At 41.5% G+C, this 26,071-nt stretch overlaps 1 protein-coding gene across 3 annotated transcripts in view; it reads right to left on the reverse strand.

The window, feature by feature from the left end:
* Positions 1-26,071, reverse strand: part of arfgap2 (ADP-ribosylation factor GTPase activating protein 2) — a 72,983-nt gene that overhangs the window by 27,646 nt on the left and 19,266 nt on the right. For 2 of the 3 annotated variants that reach the window (XM_068050739.1, XM_068050738.1), the window contains exons 3-8: positions 23,202-23,274; positions 21,110-21,241; positions 12,013-12,090; positions 2,575-2,665; positions 1,555-1,614; positions 285-329 (exon numbers count right to left, since the gene is read on the reverse strand). In XM_068050739.1, the coding sequence (XP_067906840.1) occupies positions 285-329; positions 1,555-1,614; positions 2,575-2,665; positions 12,013-12,090; positions 21,110-21,241; positions 23,202-23,274 (479 nt within the window). The remainder of the gene's footprint in view (positions 1-284; positions 330-1,554; positions 1,615-2,574; positions 2,666-12,012; positions 12,091-21,109; positions 21,242-23,201; positions 23,275-26,071) is intronic. The other variant, XM_068050740.1, reaches the window with a different exon arrangement.

The following is a 26,071-nucleotide window of genomic DNA, read 5'->3' on the forward strand; positions in this document are numbered from 1 at the left end:
AAAGGGAAGAAAAGTGGGAAATAATCTCTGCAAGTAATGGCTTAAATGATTAGGACAGAAACAAAATGTAAGCTGGAAAGTGTTAAAATAACCAGTTGACCCAAAAGCGTTTCTTTTAAAAAAGAGCTAGCAAACACAGTGTAAATAAGTTAATTTAATGCATTAAATCTTTGTGGTGTTAAATAGTAGTTCTTCCCAATTCGTGGAATTGTGCCCAAGTCCATCTGTACACAGACTCAAAATCGAAGCAGCCAATCGTAGATCACAAGCACCTTAACAGTCACCTTTGTTAGGTGTGACTCCTGCAGAAATTAAACTCATTGAGTCAGCTAAAATAGGGAAAAACAAATGAGAATTTCTGAGTAACAGCCAAAAACATTTCTTTACCTCATGTACTATGTTCCATATACTCTACATTATGGCATTTGAGAATTTTAAAAACTTAAAATTATACATTTAAAAATTCAAAATTAAACTTAACCTGAAAAGATTCACAGTAAAATTCAACAAAAATAAGCATCTGTGCTTAAACATGCTTTCCCAAGACTACTGTAATCTTTTGATGCAAAAATATTGTTTGTAAATAACCTCCTGATTTTTATTAGCTTTAATCCATGAGAGATGAAAAGATTTTTGGAAATATTCAACGTTCATTAAATCAAAACTTGTTACCTTTCTAGCAGTGCTGTTTTAATTCTGGAAACAATCTTGGTTTTATCTCAACTCTACATCTCCTGTTTTTATAACATTCTAAGAAATTTAGTCCAAATTTTAGTCTAGTGTTTTGTTCCCAAATTTGTGGCAAATTAGGGTAAATTTTAATCTCTAGCACTTGTAGCACAAAGCATTGGGCACCCTGCTGAAAAAAAAAATTAAGAATTCAGGCACTGCCCATCATTTTCAGTCCATGAAAATAAAACAGCCAGAATATTGCGGGCAGTGCTTACCCTATTTTCTGAGGCATGAAGCTCTGTGCCAGAAGACTAAGCATGGCACCTTACCCCCCTTTTTATGTAGTCAGAAATTTAGATTTATTTTTTCATATATTTATTCTAGTCTTCCTTGGGGACATCCCCCACCCCCAAAGTGTTTTGTCAATTCATGACACATGGAGAAAAAAAGTCAACTGGTGGTTGAATATCAATTTCTCAGCTGTCACAAAAATTGTACACTGACTAGTATTATTGTAGTTCTTGAAATAATTTTAGTCTTAGGATAAAAGGTGCTGAGCCAAATTTGAGGCATACACACACCATTCTCCTACTCAGGTTAACTTAGCACATACATCCTAAAAGGCCTGGTTTATGTGGAGAAAGAATGCTACGGAATCCTACAAATTTTAGAGGGCCATGTAATAAAAGATCGATGGAAGTCTTTCATGTGTGCATTTTAGATTACACAGCTCAGATTTCCCATAAAAATAATTTTAAAGACTTCAAATATATATTTAACATTAGTTATACACTTACTTTACAAAATATTCAGATCGATGAATCTATACATGTACAGAAATGCACTCGAATAGTAAAGCAATGCAAAGGATAAACAAAGTACCTAATGCTTCCTTGGGAGACACACTGAGACAATCGACATTTGGCCCATGTTCAGGCTCACCTATAATGGAAACATATATTTAAAAGCACAAAGCAGTTATGAATTACAATTCATAAACCAGACAGGTTACAAGGTCTAAATGGCCATTAAAAATGTTTTTTTCCAGTTGGTTGCAATAGCTGACACATCCTCACAATCTGAAATATAAAGGTGGGGGTGGGGGGTTAGATAGGTATCCGGCAATTCAAAATAAATATATTAGGAAAGTGCAGTTCTTGCTGGTGATGCTTTGATCGCCATTCCATGGTGGTGACATCCCGTTCCGTAGCCACAATTTCCTAGGCAGCAAGCTCATAATCTTGGTTGAATTGCAAGGAGGGTCCAATTGTAAGCTAACAAAGGAGAGAATGAAGGGGTTTTGTATTTCTACGTGCAAAAGTGAGTCAGGTTGAGTGCTTGCGATTGGAATGCATCTTGTGTTTGCGGCATTTAAAAAAAAAAATACTTTTTCTGTACATTTTTTTTTTAAAACTTCACAATTACCGGGTGGCCCAGTTTAACAGCACAAAATAGTCATCACAACTGCAATTTGAGGTGAAGATCAAATAGAAAAGGATGTTTCAGAAACTCCCACTGTGGTTCAGTTGACAAATTTAACAATAAAAGCCTGCCACAAGGTCACAGGTTCAACTACAGAAATTTTTGATCTCAGCCATGATTGTAGTAAGGACACCATAAATGGACTCAGTGCAAATCTCGCCATATTTTACAGCATTATCCAAAAACATCACACTTCTGTGAACTCACCCAAATGTTTCTTTGAAAGTAGGTTACCTAAAATTATTCACAATATTGTAAATTTGGCTGTCAATGAGTTAATGAACTGCTTTGACATATAAGCAAATGCCTTTGAAATACCTCCTTGTACTTCATGAGCCTTGATACAGTTTCACACAGTATTTTTAATGAATTGCCAATAATTGCTCTCAACCTATGCCAACAGACATCTCCAAAGCTTACCATCATTTTCTTCTTGCTGTGTGTTTTCAGATGAGGATAGGTCTAGAAGGGCAGAATCACAGGTTTGATCTGATGACTTGTCACTGGCTGACTGGAATAAGACATAACAGTCTCATGAAAATCCATAGCAGAAGCACAATATCAACTAATTACCAATGGCACATTGAAGCCATTTTGATTTAAGAATAAAGAACTTTTACTTTTAACTAAATTATTAAATGGCATAACAATAATTTACATTTATATAATAAACTTGCAAAAGGAACAGGAATAGGTTTTTTGGCCCCTCTAGATCAACTATATCATGGCTGATCTTCCACCTCAATGCCAAAAGGGTTTAGGGAGGGAATGCCAGAGCTCAGGGCCTCAGCAGAATTGGAGCAGCAGAGATATCTCTGATGATTGTAGGGCTGGAGGAGGATACAGAAATGGACATCGTTAGAAAAAATAGAGTGAACAGAAAAGAAAGTGTTGTGCACACGTGAAATGGTGTGGTTCCTAACAGTGAAAGAAAGCTACAAAATGTGCTATTCTAGTTAGACATCACTGATAAGAAAAAAAGCAAACTAATATTAGGGGTATGCTATAGCCTTCCAGATAAGCACAAGAAGAGATTCACTCTATGATGAGATAGGCAGGGTATGTGGGAAGAGGAAGGGCGTTTTAATGGGGACTCCAATCAGCCCAACATAAATTAGGAAAATTCAAGTGGTTTAGAGTCAGAGCTGGTAAACATAATGCATAACTGTCTCTTGACCCAGTGGTCCAGAGAAAGCACAACAGGTTAACTTGACCTTATAGATGACCCAGACAAGGTACCCTTAGGAAACGGCAGCCACTGAACGATCTGGGACTCAAAAAAACACAAACTTCAGGAGCCAGGTATATAAAAGAGCCGATTTTAAAAAACTTGACTAAATTCATTAGAGGCTGTTCAGCTACTGGAACATCTTTACGAAAGGCCTAACGTCACCTCTCAGGACAAATACATACCTAAAACCAGTAAACTCAAGCTAGGCAGTTGTAAAACTTGATGGATTAACAAAAATGTAAAAGTGAAATGTGGGGGCGGGGAAGAGGTTGGGGAGACGGGAAAATGACTTCGACAGATCATGAAAAGTAGATATGGTTGACTGGGATAAATACAAGGATGAATAGAAACTAGCTTGGAGAGAACTCATACGAAAGCACAGCGTCAGTGTCCACAGGCACTCTGATGATATCCACCCCTACCTCACCCACAACCTTTGTCGGCCCGTCCAGGTCTCTAGATTTCAGTTTCCTGTCAGGCTTCCAATACTGGATGAGCAGAAACTTCCCCCAACTAAATAATGGGAAGAAAGAAGCCAATGTCTTCGGTACCCACCACAAACTCTATTCCATAACCACCGACTCCATCCTTCTCCCTGGCAACAGTCTGAGACTGAATCAGACTGTCCCAACCTTGTTATCGTAATTGACCGAGATTAACTTTTGACCACATAGCAATTCCATCACGAAGATTGTCTTCTTTCACCTCCGTAACATTACCCTTATCCAAGCCCATGTTATCCCCAGACTTTCCATTTCAACACACTTCTGGGCTGGCTTCCCATGTTCTACCCTCTGTAAATCTGAGGGCACCCAAAATTCTGCCGCTTATACCCTAACTCGCACCAAGTCTCATTCACCCATTTTAAGATTCTCATCCTTGTTTCCAAATCCCGTCATGGCCTCACCCCTTCCTATATCTGTAACTTCCTCCAGGCACAACACCCTCAAAGGTATCAGAGTTTCTCCAATTCTTGCTTCTTGTGCATCCCCTTTTTAACTGCTCAACCATTGATGGTTTCAGTTGCCAAAGCCCGAAGCTCTGGAATTCCCTCCCTCAACTTCACTGCCTGTCTAGCTCTTTTCCCTCCTTTAAAAGGCTTGTTAAAACCCCCCTCTCTTCATCTGCCCTAATATCACCTTATGTGGCTCAGTGTCAAGTTTTGTTTGGTAACACGCCTGGAAAGCACTTGCTACGTTTAACTATATTAAATCACATTTTTTCCCAATCTTTATTTTACTTTCTGTATGATTTAAATCTAATCTATACTTCCTGGTTTAGACTTGGTGTGGTTCCATGAGGATTCTTCAATTTAACTGGTTGAAGAGTCACACCGCTGCTAGCTCTGTAACACACACCACATGGTACCATGCTGGACCAAATGCTCAACAGCAAGTTGCCACTCAAAAGCCTTCAAAATCTCTGAACACAATGAACAGCAAGCACCATCCCTTCGCCACTGACTGCAACATCTGGATCAACTCTTCAGAATGCAATTTAATATGTCACCGAGTTACCAGGCTGGTTGGCACAGGATTTCAGTAAAATAAATCATCTGTCTACAACATTCATTTAAATACCTGAATAAAATACAGAACACAACATCTTACATTTACACAGTATTTTTAAACATAGTAATCTGGAGGTCGTGGTCCACATTGATACCAACGATATAGCAAGAGGGACAGGGTCCTGCAGGCTGAGTTTAGGGAGTTGGGAGAGAGATTAACAAGCAGGACAACAAGGGTAATAATCTCCAGATTACTCCTAAAGCCACTTTCTAGTGAGTTTAGTAATAGGGAAATACACCAGATGAATGCATGGCTGGAGAGATGGTGCAGGTGGGAGGGCTTCAAATTTCTGGGGCACTGGAACCAATTCAGGGGTAGGTGGGAACTGTACAAGCCGGATGGTCTGCACCTGATGGTCAGCAGCAGAACTGTACTCAACCACAATCTGTAACCTCATGGCCCAGCATATTCCCCACTCTACTATTACCATCAAGCCAGGAGACCAACCCTGGTTCAATGAAGAGTGCAGGTAGGCATGCCAGAAGCAGCACCAGGCATACCTCAAAATGAGGTATCAACCTGGTGAAGTTACAACCCAAGACTACTTGCATGCCAAACTGCATAAGCAGCATGCAATGGACAGAGCCAAGCGATCCCATAACCAACGGATCAGATCTAAGCTCTGCAGTCCTGCCACATCCAGCCGTGAATGGTGGTGGACAATTAAACAACTAACTGGAGGAGGTGGCTCTACAGATATCCCCATCCTCAATGATGGAGCCCAGCACATCAGTGCGAAAGATAAGGCTGAAGCATTTGCAACAATCTTCAGCCAGAAGTGCCGAGTTGATGATCCATCTCGGCCCCCTCCTGAAGTCCCCAGCATTACAGATGCTAGACTTCAGCCAATTCGATTCATTCTGCGTGATATCAAGAAACGACTGAAGGCACTGGATACTGCAAAGGCTATGGGTCCTGACAATATTCCGGCAATAGTACTGAAGACCTGTGCTCCAGAACTTGCAGCACCCCTAGTCAAGCTGTTCCAGTGTAGCTACAACACTGGCATCTGCCCAGCAATGTGGAAAATTGCCCAGGCATGTCCTGTACACAAAAAGCAGGACAAGTCCAACTCGGCCAATTACTGCCCCATCAGTCTACTCTCAATCATCAGTAAAGTGATGGAAAGTGTCATCAACAGTGCCATCAAGCAGCACTTGCTTAGCAATAACCTGCTCAGTGATGCTCAGTTTGGGTTCCGCCAGGGCAACTCAGCTCCCTGACTACATTGCAGCCTTGGTTCAAACATGGACAAAAGAGTCAAACTCAACAAGTGAGGTGAGAGTGACTGCCCTTGACATCAAGGCAGCATTTGACCGAGTATGGCATCAAGGAGCCCGAGCAAAACTGGAGTCAATGGGAATCAGGGGAAAACTCTCTGCTGGTTGGAGTCATACCTAGCATAAAGGAAGATAGTTGTGGTTGTTGGAGGTCAATCATCTGAGCTCCAGGTCATCACTGCAGGAGTTCCTCAGGGTAGTGTCCTAGGCCCAACCATCTTCAGCTGCTTCATCAATGACCTTCCTTCAATCATAAGGTCAGAAGTGGGGATGTTCGCTGATGATTGCACAATGTTGCACACCATTCACTACTCCTCAAATACTGAAGCAGTCCATGTAGAAATGCAGCAAGACCTGGACAATATCCAGGCTTGGGTTGATAAGTGGCAAGTAACATTTGCGCCACACAAGTGCCAGGCAATGACCATCTCCAACAAGAGACAATCTAACCATCTCCCCTTGACATTCAATGGCATTACCATCGCTGAATCCCCCACTATCAACATCCTACAGGCTACCATTGACCAGAAACTGAACTGGAGTAGTCATATTAATACCGTGGCTACAAGAGCAGGTCAGAGGTTAGGAATCCTGCGGCGAGTAACTCACCTCCTGACTCCCCAAAGTCTGTCCACCACCTGCAAGGCACAAGTCAGGAGTGCGATGGAATACTCTCCACTTGCCTGGATGGGTGCAGCTCCAACAACACTCAAGAAGCTCAACACCATCCAGAACAAAGCAGCCCACTTGATTGCCACACTATCCACAAACATTCGCTCCCTCCAGCACTGACGCACAGTGGCAGCAGTGTGTACCATCTACAAGATGCACTGCAGCAACGCACCAAGGCTTCTTCAACAGCACCTTCCAAACCCACGACCTCTACCACCTCGAAGGACAAGAGCAGCAGATGCATGGGAACATCACCACCTGCAAGTTCCAAAGTCACACACCATCCTGACTTGGAACTATATCGCCGTTCCTTCACTGCCGCTGGGTCAAAATCCTGGAACTCCCTTCCTAACAGCACTGTGGGTGTACCTACCTCACATGGATTGCAGCGGTTCAAGAAGGCAGCTCACCACCACCTTCTCAAGGGCAATTAAGGATGGGCAATAAATGCAGGCATAGCCAGTGACGCCCACATCCCATGAATGAATTTTTAAAAAACCTGGACAGGACTGAGACAAATATCTTTGCAGGAAAGTTTGCTAGTGCTATTGGGATGGCTTAAACTAGATTGACAGGGGGAGGAGAACCTGAGCGTAGTCTTAGATATGACAATTTCAGGGCAGGGAACAGGATGCAGAAAATTAGCAAAATTGGTGAGTGACTTTAAAAGAAAAGGTTAAAAAGTGTGCAACACAGGAATTTGTCAACATTAAAGGGTATTTATTTAAATGCTGGGAGTATAGTAAATAAAGCAGATGAGTTGAAATCACGGACACATGGCAACACAATATCATTGCTGTAACGGAAACTTGGCTTAAGGAGGGGCAAGAATAGCAACTCCCTGGATTTAGAGTATTCAGGCGTGATAGAGAGGGAGATAAAAAGAGGGGGGGGGGGGGTAGGGCATTATTAGTCAAGGAATCAATAACAGCTTTGAGGAGGGATGATATGCAAAATGATTCATCAAACTCGGCCATATGGGTGGAGCTCAGAAATAAAAAGGGGGCAGCCACATTACTGGGAGTGTACTATAGACCCACAAATAGTGAGAGCGAGATAGAGGAACAAATATGTAGGTAAATTTCTGAGTACAATAGATTTAGGGCGGTGACGGTTGGGGATTTCAACTACCCCAATAGCGACTGGGATACAAACAGTGTGAAGGGCACGGAGGGGACAAAATTCTTGAATTGCATTCAAGAAAACTTTTTAGCCAAAATGTAACAAGCCCAATGAGAGGGGGTGCAATTCTAGAATTAGTCTTCAGTAATGAAGCTGGGCAAGTGGATGAAGTAAAAGTGGGTGACCATTTGGGAGATAGTGGCCATAATAGTTAGTTTTAGCATAATCATGGAAAAGGACAAAGATAAAACAAGAGCAAAGGTTCTAAATTGGGGGAAAGGCAAATTTTACGAAACTGAGCGGTGATCTGGCGAAGGTGGACTGGATACAGCTTCTTGAAGGAAAATCAGTGGCAAACCAGTGGGAGGCATTCAAGAGCAAGGTACTACAGACACACTGTAGGCATGTCCCCACAAAGATATACTGTCAAATCTATAGTTCCCTTATCTAGAAGCTTACAGGGCAAGTTAAAGCAAAAAAGGAAAGCTTATGATGATCACAAATATCTTAATACTTTAGAAAGCCTAGAGGAGTATATAAAGTCCAGGGGTGAAGTAAAAAAGGAAATTAGAAAAGCAAAGAGAGGACATGAAAAGATATTGGCAGGTAAAATCAAGGAAAACCCGAAGATGTTTTATCAGTATATTAAGAGCAAGAGGATAACGAAGGAAAAGCTACGGCCGATCAGAGATGTACAAGGGAACTTACACGTGGATGCAGAAGATGTGGGCAGGATTCTTAATGAGTTTTTTTGTCTCCGTCTTCACAAAGGAGAGGGTTGATGCAGACATTGTAGTTAAAGAGCAGGAGTGCGAAATATTAGATAAGCATAATGAGAGAGGAAGTGCTTGAGGGTCTGACATCCCTGAAAGTGGATAAATCGCCAGGACCGGATGTTTTGCATCCCAGGCTGTTAAAGGAAGCCAGGGAGGAAACAGTGAATGCGTGGAGGATCATTTTCAAATCCATACTTGATACTGGTGAGGTACCAGATGATTGGAGGTCTGTGAACATTATATCATTCTTTAAAAAAGGTGCGAGAGATAAGCCAGGTAATTATAGGCCAGTCAGTCTGACGTCGGTGGTGCGTAAATTGTTAGTTTATCCTGACCCTCAAAATAGATTCTGCCACTTAGATTAATCAGGGATAGTCAGCATAGATTTGTTAAGGGAAGATTATGTCTTACTAACTTGATTGAGTTTTTTGAGGTAGTAACAAGGATTGACAAGGGTAGTACAGTGGATGTGGCTTACATGGATTTTAGTAAGGCATTTGACAAGGTCCCGCATGGGAGACTGGTCAGTAAAATGAAAGCCCATGAGATACAAGGAAGGTGGCAGGTTGGATCCAGAATTGGCTCAGTGACAGGAAACAAAGGGTAGTAGTCGACAGATGTTTTTGTGAATGGAAAGCAGTTTCCAGTGATGTTCCACAAGGCTCAGTGTTTGGTCCCTTGCTGTTTGTGGTATATATTAATGATGTGGACTTAAATGTGGAAGGCATGATTGGGAAATTTGCTGATGACACAAAAATTGGCTGTGTAGTTAATAGTGAAGAGGAGAGTCATGGACTCCAGAATGATATAAATGGTTTGGTTGAGTGGGTGGAAAAGTAGCAAATGGAATTCAATCCTGAGAAGTGTGGGGTGATGCATTTGGGGAGGGCAAATAAAGCGCGGGAATATACAATAAACGGGAAGATATTGAGAGGGGTAGAAGTGAGACACCTTGGAGTGCATGTCCACAGGTCCCTGAAGGTGGCAGGACAGATGGATAGAGTGGTGAAGAAGGCTTTAGGATTGCTTTCCTTTATTGGCAGAGGTACAGAATACAAAAGCAGGGATGTAATGCTGGAGCTGTAAAGAGCTGGTTAGGCCGCAGTTGGAGTATTGCGTGCAGTTCTGGTCACCACATTACAGAAAGGACATAATTGCTCTGGACAGAGTGCAGAGGAGATTTACAAGAATGTTGCCAGGGCTTGACGGTTGCAGCTATGGAGGAAAGATTGGATAGGTTGGGGTTGTCTTCTCTGGAATTGAGGAGGCTGAAGGGTGACTTGATTGAGGTGTACAAAATTATGAGGGGCCTAGATAGAGTAGACAGAAAGGACCTGGTTCCCCTGGCGGGGAGGTCGGTTACCAGGGGACACAGATTTTAGGTGATTGGTAGAAGGATAATAGGGGACATGATGAGAAACTTTTTCACCCAGACGGTGGTGGGTGCCTGGAATTCACTGCCAGGATTGGTGGTGGTGGTGGAGGCAGAGACTCTCAATTCTTTTAAAAGCCAAGGTGCTGTAACCTGTGGGGCGATGGACCAGGCGCTGGAAGATGGGATTAGTTTGGGTGGATAGCTTATTCGGCCGGTGCAGACACGATAGGCTGAATGGCCTCCATCTGTGCTGTATTTTGTTCGACGTTCTAATCATTCTCAGGCACTTCATGGAGGGAAGCAGATACTGAGCACTAAGAGAGGTGACCCAAAGCATGGCCAAAGACAGATGTAGCAAGGCCAGGATTGGTAAAAGTTGACTTATTTGGAAATGTGGATGTAATGAGGTACAATGCTGGAAGAAGTTAGAGAGGTATGATGAAGCAACGTTATGGAAGAACTTAGAAGTCAGATAACTTGCATTTATATAGTGCTTTTCACAGCTTAGACTCCCAGTTAAAAATGACTAGCAGGTAATAACGTATGAAGATGGAAAGCATGCAACTTCAATCCATGCTAACTAGCAACACATATCCTTTTCTCATAACTACCACAGTTGACTGCATTCAGAAAACCAATTAGCAAAGAATCTGGACCTTTTAGTCTAAGAACATACTGATTGAGGTCAAATTAAATGGATTATTGCAGGAAACAGGGGGCACAGCTTGGACAACTAAATGGATTATTGCAGAAAGCAGAAGGGACATCTTGGACAACTATATCAACATTTAGTTCATAGGACAAATACAATAAAGGGAATTCTACTTACTTCAGCTCATCTATCCAGGGAGGCAGGATTACAGCATCAGTGCCTCAATGACACTACCTAGACCATTCCATGTGTTGATTACTTTGCATAAAGAACTTCTCCCTGATATTAACCCTAAATTTGCATTTCACTAATTTGAACCCCTGTCCCAGAAAGTTACTGTCATGATTTAGTTTGAAGCACTTCCCAGATTTACCCTCCATCATCTTTCATACCTCTTCAAGGCAATCTCCTTGCAAGGCTGAAGAGTTCAAGTTCGTGCATTTGATGCTTGGGATCAGAATTGTGATTCTTCCCTACACCATCTCTAGTCTTTTAATGCTTCCTGTGTGCCTCGGTTACCAGAACTTGACAGAGGACTCGAGGTGTGGTCTGACCGGAGCACTGTGCAGTTTAGTTTGACTTGTGCTCTACTGTGTTGGCTATAGAGTTCACTATTCCATCTGCTTTGTTGATTGCTCAACATGTTCAATCAGCATCAAGCCTCTCTCAAGCTCATCCTTAGGTATTCATGGAGTGCACGCGTCTTCTACATTTTTCATTCAGGAATCCATTAATTTGCCATTGCAAATTTACATATTTTGCCAAGCTAATTTTCTAGAATTCAAGCTGATCCTCAGGTTCAGTTTATCCTTCCTAGTAAACTGTGAATTTGACTAATTGCATTAAATTTTGGATCCAAGTATTTAAATATCAATTAGAAACTGTGGTGGTCCCAAAAACAATGCCAAGGGCACTCCAACCAACGTTTTCTCCTATCCCAACAAAATTACATGAACAAGTGCCGAATGCTTTCAACTTTTCAACCAAACTTTTATCCATTTCCAGGTTGTGCTGGTCAAATCCACTAAAATTCTTTGTTAGCTAGCTTCTGACTTTGTAGCAGCATCCGTGTTCATCACATTATTTCTCTCATTCATTACACTTGGATGTAAACATTCTTTTTCCCTTGACACCCCATCAATAAGATCTGATACATTGTGAAACAAATTAAAAACTTACAGTAGTATGTGAGGCAAAGAAGTCTTCATCTTTACTCTGAGGTGACAAAGGCGGATTTCCTGCATCATCGATCCACAACTAAACCATATAAATAAAACAACATGTCAGGATCAAAAATTGGTGAGTTACATATTCAAGATAAACATTTGTCTCTATTCATGTTTGGGGTTTCTCCTCAGAAATCTATTCTGTTTTTACTTTAAAATTAGGATATTCTGGGAATGCATAGCAGGTTAAGTTAACATTCATAAAGTGAAGAAAAAGATTACAGCATTTTGGGTTCATCGGTATTGAGGACTGGAAGAGGAACAAACATTTAGTAAAAAAAAAGAGAAAATCAAAACAACCTGCAAACGGCTTAATTAGAAACAGCCGTTATAGAAAACTTGGAGATGATGCATTCCTGATTTCCATAAGTTACATTTACACTGCTAGTTCAGTGTCAAGGTAAATCGACTAAACTTGCAGTACAATTCTGGAGTCGGCAGCCAACCTGATCTGGTTCCACGTCTCCATGGGTCACAACACGTATGTATAAATGTTTTACCCAGTTAGCAACACAGCCAATTATATACTCTTTTTATTTCAGAATAAAATCCACCAACCAGGTTTCTTTAATAAACAACAAAATTATTAAATTATAAAACAAGACTTAAAGATGCAAAGCTTATTAACACAGGTTGAAATATGAAAGTTCCCTTCTTAAATTAACCCAACACACAGAGAAAAAATAAAGAAGTTTTCTCTGCAGGGATTTCCTTACAAAAAGGATAATACTTTGGCTAAATACTTGTTAATTCTGAAGGAAAGAAGACGATATGCGATGCTCTCTGCTGGCCCTTTTAGTCTGGCATCCAGATACTCGTAGACAGCTGTGGCTGGGATCTTTCTGCAGCAATCCTCTTCAGGCAACATCAAGAATTAGTCTGGCAGGCTTTTCAGGAGAAATGCTGCACCAATTTTTCCAGTCTACACACTGGATTCTCAGGGTTTCTCAAAGAGGTGAAAAAGGATGAGCCGGTGGCTTCTCTTAGCAGGCTTACCCCCAACTGACTCAAAATAATATCCAAAATGAAACCAACCCTTGACCACCATAAATCTCGACATGTCACTTCTCTGTAAACAACTCCCCGCATCACCAAGGCTCCTGCTGTTTACTTAGCTTAAGTAATGTGACTTCCAGTAAAGGATTTTATTTTAAATAAAATCTCAAGACCTTTTTTAAAAAAAACAAGTCCAGCAGCTGTAGAATCGTTTCAGTCTTACAAATGAATCAATTTCCACAATCTTCTATACGAGTCCACAAAAAACATAAGTCATGGAAGCACCTTCATAACACCTCCATCCTTGGAAGGATAAAATGCCATTTTTAAATGCATTTCATTACAAAGAGTGAAAAAAACAGAAGATGAAGAAAATTCATACACATTTACACACTAATTCTCATTCAACTAATAGTTATGCCCTGTACCATCTTTGCACTCATAACTCAAAGCAAGGTTAAATTCTAGACAAAGCATCAGCAATTACATTGTTTTTCCCCGCAATATGGATAATCTTTAAGTGATAGGACTGCAATAGTAAACTCCATCAAAATAGTCTGGCATTCTGGTTTTTGAATTTTTCACATACCAGTGAATTCTATAGTCATGGTAGACATATACTTCAAAATGTTTAAGAGCTAGTAGCAAGCTCAGGGTTTCTTCTTCCACTGCAGAGTATCTCTTTTGGTGTCGATTTAGCTTTTTGGAAAAGTGTCCTACTGGCCTTTCTATACCCAAATCATCATCTTGTAACAGGACTGCATGTCACCCCAGGTCATTATCATCGATTGCTACCTTGAAGGGCTTAATGATATTTGGGGAAGCCAACACTGGTTCATTGATCAAAATGCTTCCAGCCTCTCAAAAGATGCTTGACACTCTCCTGACCACACTTAGCTTTCTTTTTTGTAGCAAATCCATCAGTGGAGCAGCTAAAGTGCTGAAATTTGGTACAAATTTGCAGTAGAAACCACACATCCCCAAAAACCTTGATTTCTTATTTAGTCTTGGGGCAGGGAACTCCATCAATGCGTGTACTTTTTCTGTTCTTGGCAATACTTGTCCTTGCCCTACTATATGCCCGAGGTAGGTTACCCACGCTTTTGCAAATTCACTTTTAGCAAGGTTCATCACTAAATTAACTGACTGTAATTTTCTAAATAGAGTTTCAAGTTGTTCCAAGTGGTCCTTCCAAGTGCCACTGTATACCAGCACATCATCCAGGTAAACCACAGGTGTTCTTGAGCCACTTTACGGAGTCTAGAGAGCTGCTCCTGGAACACGGATACATAATCTAACACAGAAGATTCATCCCTCTGTTCTAAAAACCTTTCTTTAATTTGTTTTAGAAGACCTCTTACCTCATGTCCATAAACTAATTCAAAAGGACTAAAACCGATACTCATTAGATGACTCCCTGGTGGCAAACAAAATAAATTACAGCCCTTTGTCCCAATCATGGGGATATTAATGACAATATACCCTGATCATCGTTTTGAGATATTGTTCTAAAGCCCCTTGTGTCTGTGGGTGGCATGCTGTTGACTTTATCTGTGTTATACCCAGATTACTCACAACGTCCTGAAAAATTTTAAACATAAAATTGGAAGCTTGATCCAACAGGATCTCAATCGGTAATCCATTTCAAGTGAAGAACTGGGTTAACTTCTCTACCACTACTTTAGCAGAAATTGTTCAAGAGAATGGCTTCTGAGAACCAAGTAGCATTATCCATGATAGTGAGCATATATTGATGTCCTTCTTTTGTTTTTGGTAAAGGTCCCACACAGTCTACCAACACCCTACTAAATGATTCCCCAAAAATTGGTACGGGAATTAGAGGTGCTGGTTTTATAGCAGGTTGCGGATTTCCCATAATCTGGCACGTATGGCATGTTTTACCAAACTACACCACATCCTTGGAAAGACATGGCTAGTAAAAATGTTGACTTATACGTGATTGGGCCTTCCGGATCCCCACGTCCTGCCATTGGAATTTCATGGGCTATCCTTAATATTTCCTGGCGATACCACTATCTGGTGAACTACCATCCATTCTTCGTCCACAGGTCTGTCAGCAGGTCTCCACTTCCTCACCAGAATCCCATTTTTAATATAGTAGCCTTCCGGAACTCCCTTTGCCTCAGCTTCAGTTAGAGCGATTGTGCCACTTTACTTAACTCTGGATTGGCTTGCTGAGCCTTGGTCAGAGAAGACTTACTGAACATTTCCTTCGGATTATCCAAATCCCCAAAGAAAGTTTCAGAGATTTGGCTATCTGTCTGTGCTGCCAATGTGACCTCCGACAACGGAATTTGTTTAGCCATTGCTCAGGTCACTACACATGAAGGAAAAAATTACTGGAACCTTTTCCTGCAACTGCTCTGTCTCTTTGACTTCATTTGGTCTTTCCATGACTACCGGAGAAGCTACTACCTGCACTCCGGCCAAATAATTTCCCAGGAGTAGGTCAACTTCGTCTACAAGCAAACTATGGACAACTCTTACAGTTACCGTTCCAGAAATTAGGTCACACTCCAGATGCACCTTCTACAAAGGTACAGGTACATACTCCCCGCCGATAACATTCACTAAAACCTTGGCATTCAGTGCGCTCTCTGGTGGAAATGTTACGCCTTGCCCCAGCAGAAGAATTTGGGTGGCTCCTATATCCAAGTATAACTATAGGTTTACCTGCCTCACTTGAGGGATAAGGAGATACTTTTCCATTTGACAAGAATTCCCTATATCTCTCTTGTTTATATCTTGTTTACGTCCCCTGCACTCAGCATTTTTTCTACTTGGCCTTACAGCTGTAGTCAGAGCTACAGCCTTATCTGATGTACTCTTGGTCAGGGCCCCTTTCTCTGCATTGGCCTTGTGTACCCCAATAAGTCCCATGGGTTTATCCGCAACTTCCAGCATTCTGCACAAAGGTGCCCCACATTGTGGCAATGGAAACACTTAGGCTTTCAGACCTCACTTCCACCCTTAGCACCTTCCTTGCTGGCCTGAGGAGGAGATCCCAGGGCATCCCCAGCTGTCCCTTCCTGTCCCGGCTACTTGCCTTCCTTGCACCCTCCCACCTTCTATCCTTCTCGGGTTTGTGGAGGTGACGGAAAAAGGGTTGTAAACAAGCTCGTAATTAGCCATCTCAGCTGCCTGTCTGGCTGTTTAACCCTTCTGGGTTTTTAATGTGGGTTCTTACTAATGGAGAAAGTGAATTTTTAAATTCTTCCAGCAAAATTATTTCCCCAAGGTTCTCATACGTGGCCTCTACCTTAAGCACCCCCATCCAATGATCAAAGTTAATTTGCTTTACCTTCTCAAATTCTATACAAGTCTGCCCAGGCTGTTTCCGGAGGTTCCAAAATTTCTGCCTGTAAGCTTCAGGGACTAATTCATAAGCGAGAATAGCCTTTTTTGCCATCTCAATCTGCAGAAGCCTCCTCAAAAAGCATAGCATAAACTTCATGAGCTCTGTCCATCAACCTGCTTTGCATGAGCAGTGGCCAGTTTTCTTTCAGCCACCTCATCTGTTTAGATGGCTTTCCAAAAGAAATGAAAAATGCCTCCCTCTCCTCAAACTTCGGGAGGGCTTGCACAAATTTAAACAGCTCTCCACTGGGTCCTGGGTTGGAGTCAGATTCTTCCTCCTCAGAACGTTCACTAGAGTCAAGGCAACCCTTTTGTTTTAGTTCCAGCTTTAATTGGAATACCCTTTCTCGCTCCCTTTCTCCTCTTTTTCTTACCCTTTCTCTCTCTTCCCTTTTGAAATGCTGTCTTTTTCCTTTTCCTCTCTTTCTTTTCCCTTTCAAGTTCAGGCTGCTTCATCTACAACTGAATTCTAGCTATTTCAACTGAACGACCATCGGGATTGTTTTTTCCTTCTTCCAATTTCAAATGCTGTGCTATTACTTCAGTTGTGTCTGCTTTCTTAGCTCCTGATTTTAACTCCAACTTTTCTGACAATGCTCTTAGCCTAGCCTTGCTTAAGATTTGCAAATCACTCAGAAATAAATCTTCCCGCTCCAGAAAGTTCATAGCAACTGACAAAGCCATTCCCAGTAGTGCAAGCTTTACACTAATGCACAAGAAACCTGCTGTTTTCCTTTTCCCCTTTTAAATTACCACCCCACTTACAACTGCACTTTGGCGGCTTTGGGTTATCCCAGACGAGCCCCCAATTAAATGTTACGATCTAGGCTGGAGGGGTGCACTGTCTTTCTCTAAAATCACAAACCAGGTTACTTTAATAAACAAAATTATTAAATTATAAAACAAGACTCATTCAATAAAGATGCAAAGCTCATTAACACACAGGATGAAATATGAAAGTTCCCTTCTAAATTAACCCATCACACACACACACACCAGTTAAAGAAAAAATAAAGAAGTTTTCTCTGCAGAGATCTTTTTACAAAACTTTGGCCAAATACTTGATAATTCTTGAAGGAAACAAAAGATAAGCTATGCAATGCTCTCCGCTGGCCATTTTGGTCTGGCGTCCAGATACTTGTAGACAGCTGTCACTGGGATCTTTTTGGAGAAGTTCTCTTCGGGCGACATCAAGGATTGGTCTGGCAGGCTTTTTAGGAGAAATGAGGCATCAATTTCTCCAGTCCACACACTGGATTCTCAGGGTTTCTCAAAGGGGTGGAAAAGGATGAGCTGGTGGCTTCTCTCTTAGCAGGCTTACCCCGAACTGACTGAAAACAATATTCAAAACCAACTCTTGACATGTCACTTCTCTGAACAACTCCCCTAGTCACCAAGGCTCCTGCTGTTTACATAGCTTAAGACATGTGACTTCCAGTAAAGAATTCTTTTAAACAAAATCTCAAGTGCTTCCAATGATCTTTTAAGAAAGAAGTCCAGCAGCTATGGAATCTTTTCAGTCTTTCAAATGAATCAATTTCCACAATCTTTTATGTGGGTCCTTAAAAAAATCATGCAAGTCATGGAAGCACGTTTGTAACATACCACATAGCGTGTAAATCCAATGTGTTATCAAGCCTTGTTTACATAGTGCTCAGGGAATCCACTATACCCACTGCACACTTTATAAACCTATCTGACCTCAATTTGTTCTTGTAACACCTCTAAGCAATAGAAAAATAAGAGTAGGCCATTCAGCCCTTTGAGCCTGCACCGCCATTCAATACGATCATGGCTGATTATCCAAACTCAGTACCCTGTTCCCACTTTCTCATCGTATCCCTTGATCCCTTTAGCCCCAAGAACTATATCTGACTCTTTCCTGAATATATTTAGTGATTTGGCCTCAACTGCTTTCTGTGGTAGAGAATTCCACAGGTTCACCACTCTCTGGGCAAAGAAATCCCTCCTCATCTCAGTCCTAAATGGCTTAACCCGTATCCTTAGACTGTGGCCCCTGGTCCTGGACTCCCCCACCATCAGGAACATCCTTCCTGCATCTAGTCTGTCCAGTCCTGTTAGAATTTTGTAGGTTTCTAGGAGATCCCCTCTCACTCTTCTAAACTCTAGTGAATACAAGCCTAATCGACCCAATCTCTCGTCATACATCAGTCCTGCCATCCCAGGAATCAGTCTGGTGAACCTTCGCTGCACTCCCTCCATAGCAAGAACATCCTTCCTCAGATGAGACCAAAACTTCACACAATTCTCCAGACGTGGTCTCACCAAAGCCTTGTATAATTGCAGCAAGACATCCTTGCTCCTGTACTTGAATCCACTCGTTATGAAGGCCAACATACCATTTGCCTTCTTAACTGCCTGCTGCACCTGCATGCTTACTTTCAGCGACTGGTGCACAAGAACACCCAGGTCTCGCTGCACCTCTCCCTTTCCCAATCTATCGCCATTCAGATAATAATCTGCCTTTCTGTTTTTGCCACCAAAATGGATAAACTCACATTTATCCACATTATACTGCATCTGCCATGTATTTGCCCACTCACTCAACCTGTCCAAATCACACTGGAGCTTCTCTGCATCCTCCTCACAGCTCACACTCCCACCCAGCTTTGTGTGATCTGCAAATTTGGATATATTACATTTAATTCCCTCATCTATATCATTAATATATATTGTGATTAGCTGGGGTCCTAGCACTGATCCCTGCAGTACCCCACTAGTCACTGCTTGCCACTTGGAAAAAGACCTGTTTATTCCTACTCTTTGTTTCCTGTGTGCCAACCAGTTCACTATCCATGTCAGTACTTTACCCCCAATCCCATGCGCTTTAATTTTACACGCTAATCTCTTATGGGGTACCTTATCGAAAGCCTTCTGAAAGTCCAAACACACCACATCCACTGGTCCTCCCTTATCTTTCTACCAGTTACATCTTCAAAAAATTCCAGTAGATTCGTCAAGCATGATTTCCCTTTCGTAAATCCACATTGACTTTGTCCGATCTGGTCATTGTTTGCCAATGGTGAGAGAAATTCTCCATTTCAACTTTATCATTTAAATTTCTTACTTTCGGGAGAGCGAGCTCTCCCCTAAAGAGGACAGTCACATTTCAGTCAGGCAGGAGTCAGCAAGATAAACATATTTTGCTGTTAGGAACCCAAACTGCAGCCACAGGTCCCAGACAAGCAACTGCAATATTAATGCTTCCATTAATAATGTGTACATCAGTAAACTCCCGTGTCCTCTTTCAGACTTTCTTTTGCAAGACATTTAGTGCTGCTCTGCAAATATTTCCCAGCTTATGTATATCACCATTGCTTAGAGGTGTTACAAGAACCACATAAAAGGCTGGTTATCAAAATTGAGGCTCATGGAATAGAAGGGTCAATGTCAGCTTGGATAATAAATTGGCCTCAGGATAGAAAACAGTGAGTCATGGTAAATGACTGTTTTTCAGACTGAAGATGGTGATGTTCCCCAAGGATCAGTGCTAGGACCACAGCTTTAAACAAAGAAATGACTTGGATATTGGAATACAAAGTAAAATTTCTAAATTTGCCGATGATAAACCTGGAGGTGTGGCAAACAGCGAGAATGAAACCTATTGACTACAACAGAGGGTGGTGAATCTTTGGAATTCTTAACCCAGAGGGCTGTGGAATCTCAATCATTGAAAATGTTCAAGACGGAAACCAATAGATTTCTGGTTACTAATGACATCAAGGAATATGAGGATAGTGGGGACAGGGATAGGGAGAGGCAATATAGACTTAATAGCGCAGTTCTAAGGAGTGTTCAGGGACAGAGGGTCCTGGCGGTTCATGTGCATAGATCTTTGAAGGTGGCAGAATATATTGAGAGTAGCAGCTAGCAAAACATATGGGATCCATAAATAGCTGTATTGAGTACAAAAGCAGGCAAGTTATGCTGAACCTTTATGAAGCTCTGGTAAGGCCACAATTACAGTTTTACATCCAGTTCTGGTCACCACACTTTAGGAAGGATGCGAGGGCCCTGGCGAGGCTGCAGAGGAGATTTAACATAATGGCTCCAGGGACACAAGATTTTAGCTGCAAGGTTAGGGTGGAGAACCTGGGGTTGTTCTCTTTGGAGCAAAGGAGGTTGAGGGGAGATTTGGTCGAGGTATACAAGATAATAACAGGTTTAGATAAGGTGGACAAAGAAAAACTGTTCCCCTTAGCTAGTCATACAAGGACTAGGGGACACAGATTGAAGGTCTGGGCAAGAGATGCGGAGTATGTGAGGAAGAAGTGCAGCGAGTTGTGATGACCTGGAACTCGCTGCCTATGAGGATGGTGGAAGTGGAGATGACAAATCATTTCAAAAGGAAATTGGATAGGCACTTGAGGGAAATAAACTTGCAGAGCTACTGCGATAAAGGGAATGAGACTGACTGGATTGCTCCACAGAGATCTGGCATGGACTAAATAGGCCGAATAGCCTCTTGCTGTGTCGTTATGACTATCAAGTACTGAGCTTCTTAAATGAAGAAAAGGAAATGGTGGTACCAGGTCATCTCTTCAACAAAAACCCCAAAACAACTATCCTAGTATCACTGGTCACCCGAGTGTTCCTGAATTGAAGTACTCATGTATTAAATTCCAGTCAGTCCTCTTGCAATGGCTTATGCTTACCTCTGTCCCATATTTTCTAGTTGCAGCAACTGCCAGCGATCTGAGCTTCTCTCTATAAAGTTGGGCAGCACGGCTGTTGTATTTTGCATTAGTATCATTTGTGTTGCAACCATGTTGACGGAAGAAAGCATTCTATTGAAAATAAAAATAAAGTTACCTTCATCTCATCTTGGACTATCCATGAAGATGCAGCAAAGTAAAGAAAAATATGGAGTTCATTTTCCAGTGCACTTGGTGGCTTTTATGCCTGTATTTCAGTAGATTACATATAGGCATCAGTGCCACTGTCCAGAATTCTTACAAGAGAAAGCTATGTATTGAGCTTGTAAAGACACAATGGTATCAAGCTAACTAGAGGTTTACTGCATTAAGGAAGGCCCAATGGGGTTAACAAAGTGAATGATGTGATCAGGTTGCTCACAGATGAAACCAAATTTTCATTATCAAAGTTAATTATTGAAAATATTTTAACACCATAGTCATTGCTTTTCTATTATTTTGCCATGTATTTGTCCATACAACAGTCACAATTGTAGAATCTGTAGGGTTTTTGTATGTCCCAATTTTCTGATTGTTCAGTGGTTTGAGTTGGTGGGTGCAGCCTGGCATACACGTGCGAGTTACTGGCTCCAAGTTCTCGTCGCTCCTTGGCCTCATTACTGGCCCCCGGTTCTTGCCACTCCCCAGCCTCGGCTGCTCCCCTGCCTCGCTTACTGGGCTCTTGATAATAATGTAATGGGTGTACGCTGCAACAGCCTGGGTGCTGGGGGCGGGGGAAGCAAGCAGCCTGGGAGATTGGAGTGGGTAGGGGCAGGGGCTGGTGGGATGGGATGGCATGGGAGCCATGAAGACGACATAGGAATAAGGGGTAGGATAGAGGATGGGGATGATGAGAGAGGAATGAAAGGAATAGGATGGGTATGGCATAGGAAGGATGGAATGACATGAGATGGGGATTTAAAGTTCTGTTGCAATAAAGATACTAACTTCATCATAAATGTTTTGCAGGTTTCTGCTAGTACACAATCTGTATAGTGTTAGCATCTGCATTTCAGTGGAGTATAATGAAGGATAAGTGCAATTTGCATATTTAAGTACGAAGTGTGAAAACACCCTGTAGAACAAGATTCTGCTTTTTCATAGGCAGGTTGAGTCCAGAGAGAACATTTCCAGCTATAAAACACAGTCCTGGTTAAAGATCTGTCATTGGCAATTGTAGAGAGAGCAGTTTCAAGTAATGAATTAGGAATATCACACAAGAACCACACTATACTAAACCATATTGTCTTAACTATGATTTTCACATATTTTGGCATCAGTAAATTAAATAAGCCCAACGACAACACTGGTACTTCAGAAATCAACCACAGCACATAAGGAGATTGTGGTTGGTTGGCATCCTTCTTTGTATGAAAGACATGGACACACGGCAAACAACTTAGGTGGGGTGTATTCTCTTGCTGCTGATGGCTGTGAAGGCCAATCCTTGAGAGGCAGGTTCTGGCACAAGTGCCGCATGTGAAGCTGCCAAGTGACACTGAGTTGTTGTTTTCAGTGTTGGCACCTGTTGCCAAGCCACCGTAATCACTAGTCGTTGTGGTAGAGCATGCCAGTCCTCCTGTGAGTTAAACATCGCCCAGGCTGCGCTTGACGCTCTCCCGCAACTTCCTGTCTTCAATCTTCAAGTGAAATAATCCACACATTTGTGGGTTTTTTTTTTACAGTTTACTTCAGTGACAGTATGCTCAAAGAAGTGTAATTTAAGATCTTTGCCATCTTCTCCATATGGATTTAACGCTTCCAACACGATTCAGGGACTTGAGCCGATTTAATTCTCGTGGTGTGTAATGTTGTACCAGGATCCAGTGTTTCACACAAGTTCGTTAAATATCCCTGTGCTACTGTTAGGCTTAACAAATCATTTACAGACTCACTACAGTGGGGGTGGAGGGGGGAAATCAAGTTCACAGGTGCTTGTTAACTTATTGTAAAAGACAAGCCTTCAAAAGCACAGAATAAAAACAGTCACCAACTACCAGTTAATCAATTATAATGCAAGGTTTTGAAAGTGTTGACAGAAACGTTTACTTACAGCATTTGCGTTTCCACCAAGTTGCATACATCTCAGCTGAAACCAGGACCAATTAGAATCCAGTTCTGTAGATCTGGAAGATCAAATAATCCAAAGGAAAAAAAATGACATTAAAAGAAAGCAGCCAGTGAAAAGTAGCTTTTCTATTATGATTTGTTAAAATCACCAACCATAGTCACTGCATTATAAAATTTAGACTACTGACTGTAAACATTCTGTTCTCTAGTAAATGGCTATATATCATAAAGAAGGACATCAGCACCAATGTCACTTAAAAAATATAGATGATTCAACTTCCATATAAAAATCAAAACACTGCAAATGATGGAAATCAAATGAAACAGAAAATGCTGAAACAAAGCATCTATGGACAGACAAACAAGTTAATATTTCGGGTATAACCCTTCATTCATGCCGAGTACCGGTGGGAGAGTTTGTACTGCTGCTTTTCTCCTCTCCAGACCATCAGACCCCACCCATCTTTGCCAGTTCTCCTGTTTCAAATTTGGACCTGTTTACCCCCTACTACCTCAGCTATTGACACATTCTCAGTTTCTTTAATTTCTTCTATGCCTCAATCATCTCGACCATCTAACCATCTCCTGTTTTTATATGATGATTACAGATCATTGCACCAATACTTGATTTTTGTTATCCTTTGTTCTTATTCAACTTCAATACTTGTTCATATCGCTCAAATATAAAATCAATGCAAATTTTAAAATATGCAAGTTTCTGTTCTTAATTGTTTAAGCTGCTTCTTCAACAATATCAAATTTAAATGCAGATCAAATCCAGAGGGCCAGGAACCTTGGCACATTGCTAAACCACGAACTCTGCTTCCTCCACCACATCTGATCCAACTCCAGGACACTTTCTTTCACCTTCTACACGTCATCCTCCTCCGCCACCAAAAATCTATTTCACTCTGCTATCACCTGGTGGCTGGAGCTCTCCATTGATCTCCATCATACAGTGAGTAAAAGAGTGGCTGTCAAACTTTTTTGGCTGAAAGATCTCTATTCAAATGGATTAATAATCAAAGACCCAATCTAAATTATAATACTATATACTACCCCTAATAATGAAAGTGTTGCAAGTGTTTTAATAATGTTTTTAAGAAAACAGGTATTTACTAACAGATATTACTGAAATGGGTGCGACTGCTTCTCAGAGTAGAGCCTGTCTTATCCTTGGCGGGAGCCAGGGGGAAGAGTAGAGAACACCTCCAGCCATCACTCACTCGCTTACTGTTGACCATGTGCCCACCCGTGAGCCAGCCCAGCATCACAGACCCTAGAAAGTCTCTGTGGATCTACAGGGGTCTACCGACAAGTTTGCGAACCAATGGAATAAAGCTATCTTTACTCTGCCCAATGCACCTCAGCCTCACAGCTCCAGTGACCTGGGTTCGATTCTGGGTACTGCCTGTGTGGAGTTTGCAAGTTCTCCCTGTGACTGCGTGGGTTTCCGCCGGGTGCTCCGGTTTCCTCCCACAGCCAAAGACTGCAGGTTGATAGGTTAATTGGCCATTGTAAATTGCCCCTAGTGTAGGTAGGTGGTAGGAGAATTGTGGGGATTTTTATTTATTTATTTTTTATTTAGAGATACAGCACTGAAACAGGCCCTTCGGTATAGGATGCGGTAGGGAATATGGGATTAACGTAGGATTAGTATAAAAATGGGTGGTTGATGGTTGGCACAGACTCAGTGGGCCAAATAAAATAAAAGATATACTTCCTACAACGGCATAAGTATTTCCGTTTTGCATAGCAGCCAACCTGGCCTCTGACTGAGATTGCCAACTTAATGCTAACCAAATACATCCTAAAACAGATTAATTTTTTTACACCTCGGTACTAGCTGATTAAAATATTCGTGTGGATGCAGAAAATCCCCAACTTGAAGATTCCTTGAAAATTGTGATGTCTAAAATATTACAATCACAGTTTTAAAAGCTACTATATATGAAGCATATCCCAGTGAATGAGACACTTTGCCTATTATGAACATTTGGCAGCACTTGGTCAGATACTGCAACATTAGCCTTCATGAAACTGGTATCCTAATCACAAGTTCAGGCACAAATATGGATATGTTTTGAAACATTGTTCTTTAAAATGGAAATATTGGGGTTAGGAAGGAAACTAGAGGATGAAAGCATTGTGAAGCTCTTTCCTGGAGCTTATCTTTTACTTATCAAATTAACAGTAAATCTTTTATCTCCCAGCTCCAGTTGCTGAAATAACTTCAAACTAGTAAATGCTGCATATGCAAATCATAAAATTAAAGGCGTTAACTACAAAGTAGATTCTACAGTATTCAAACACCTCACTTTAAGTTCCAATTTGAGCACTGATCCCTTAGAGGGGGAGACTGGGGAATTAATAATGGGAAACAAAGAAATGGCAGAAGCGTTGAACAGGTATTTTGTGTCTGTCTTCACTGTAGAAGACACAAAAACATCCCAAAAATACTTGAAAATAAAGAGGTAAAAGGAAGGAACTTAAAACAATCACTAGGGAAAACTATCAGAACAAAAGGCTAGCAAGACCCCTGGACCTAATGGCCTGCATCCTAGGGTCTTAAAAGTGGCTGCAGAGATAGATTCATTGGTTGTGATCTTCCAAAATTCCCTAGATTCTGGAAAGGTCCCAGCAGATTGGAAAACAGCAAATTTAACACCTCAATTCAAGAAAGAAGGAAGACAGAAAGCAGTAAACTATAGGCCAGTTAGCCTAACATCTATCTAAGGGAAAATGCTGGAATCCATTATTAAGGAAGTAATAGCAGGGCAATTAGAAAATCATAATATAATCAGGCAGAGCCAACATGCTTTTGTGAAAGGGAAATCGTGCTGGACTGATTTA

Source organism: Heterodontus francisci, chromosome 18, assembly GCF_036365525.1.
Source record: "Heterodontus francisci isolate sHetFra1 chromosome 18, sHetFra1.hap1, whole genome shotgun sequence".
NCBI classification, from domain to species: domain Eukaryota; kingdom Metazoa; phylum Chordata; class Chondrichthyes; order Heterodontiformes; family Heterodontidae; genus Heterodontus; species Heterodontus francisci.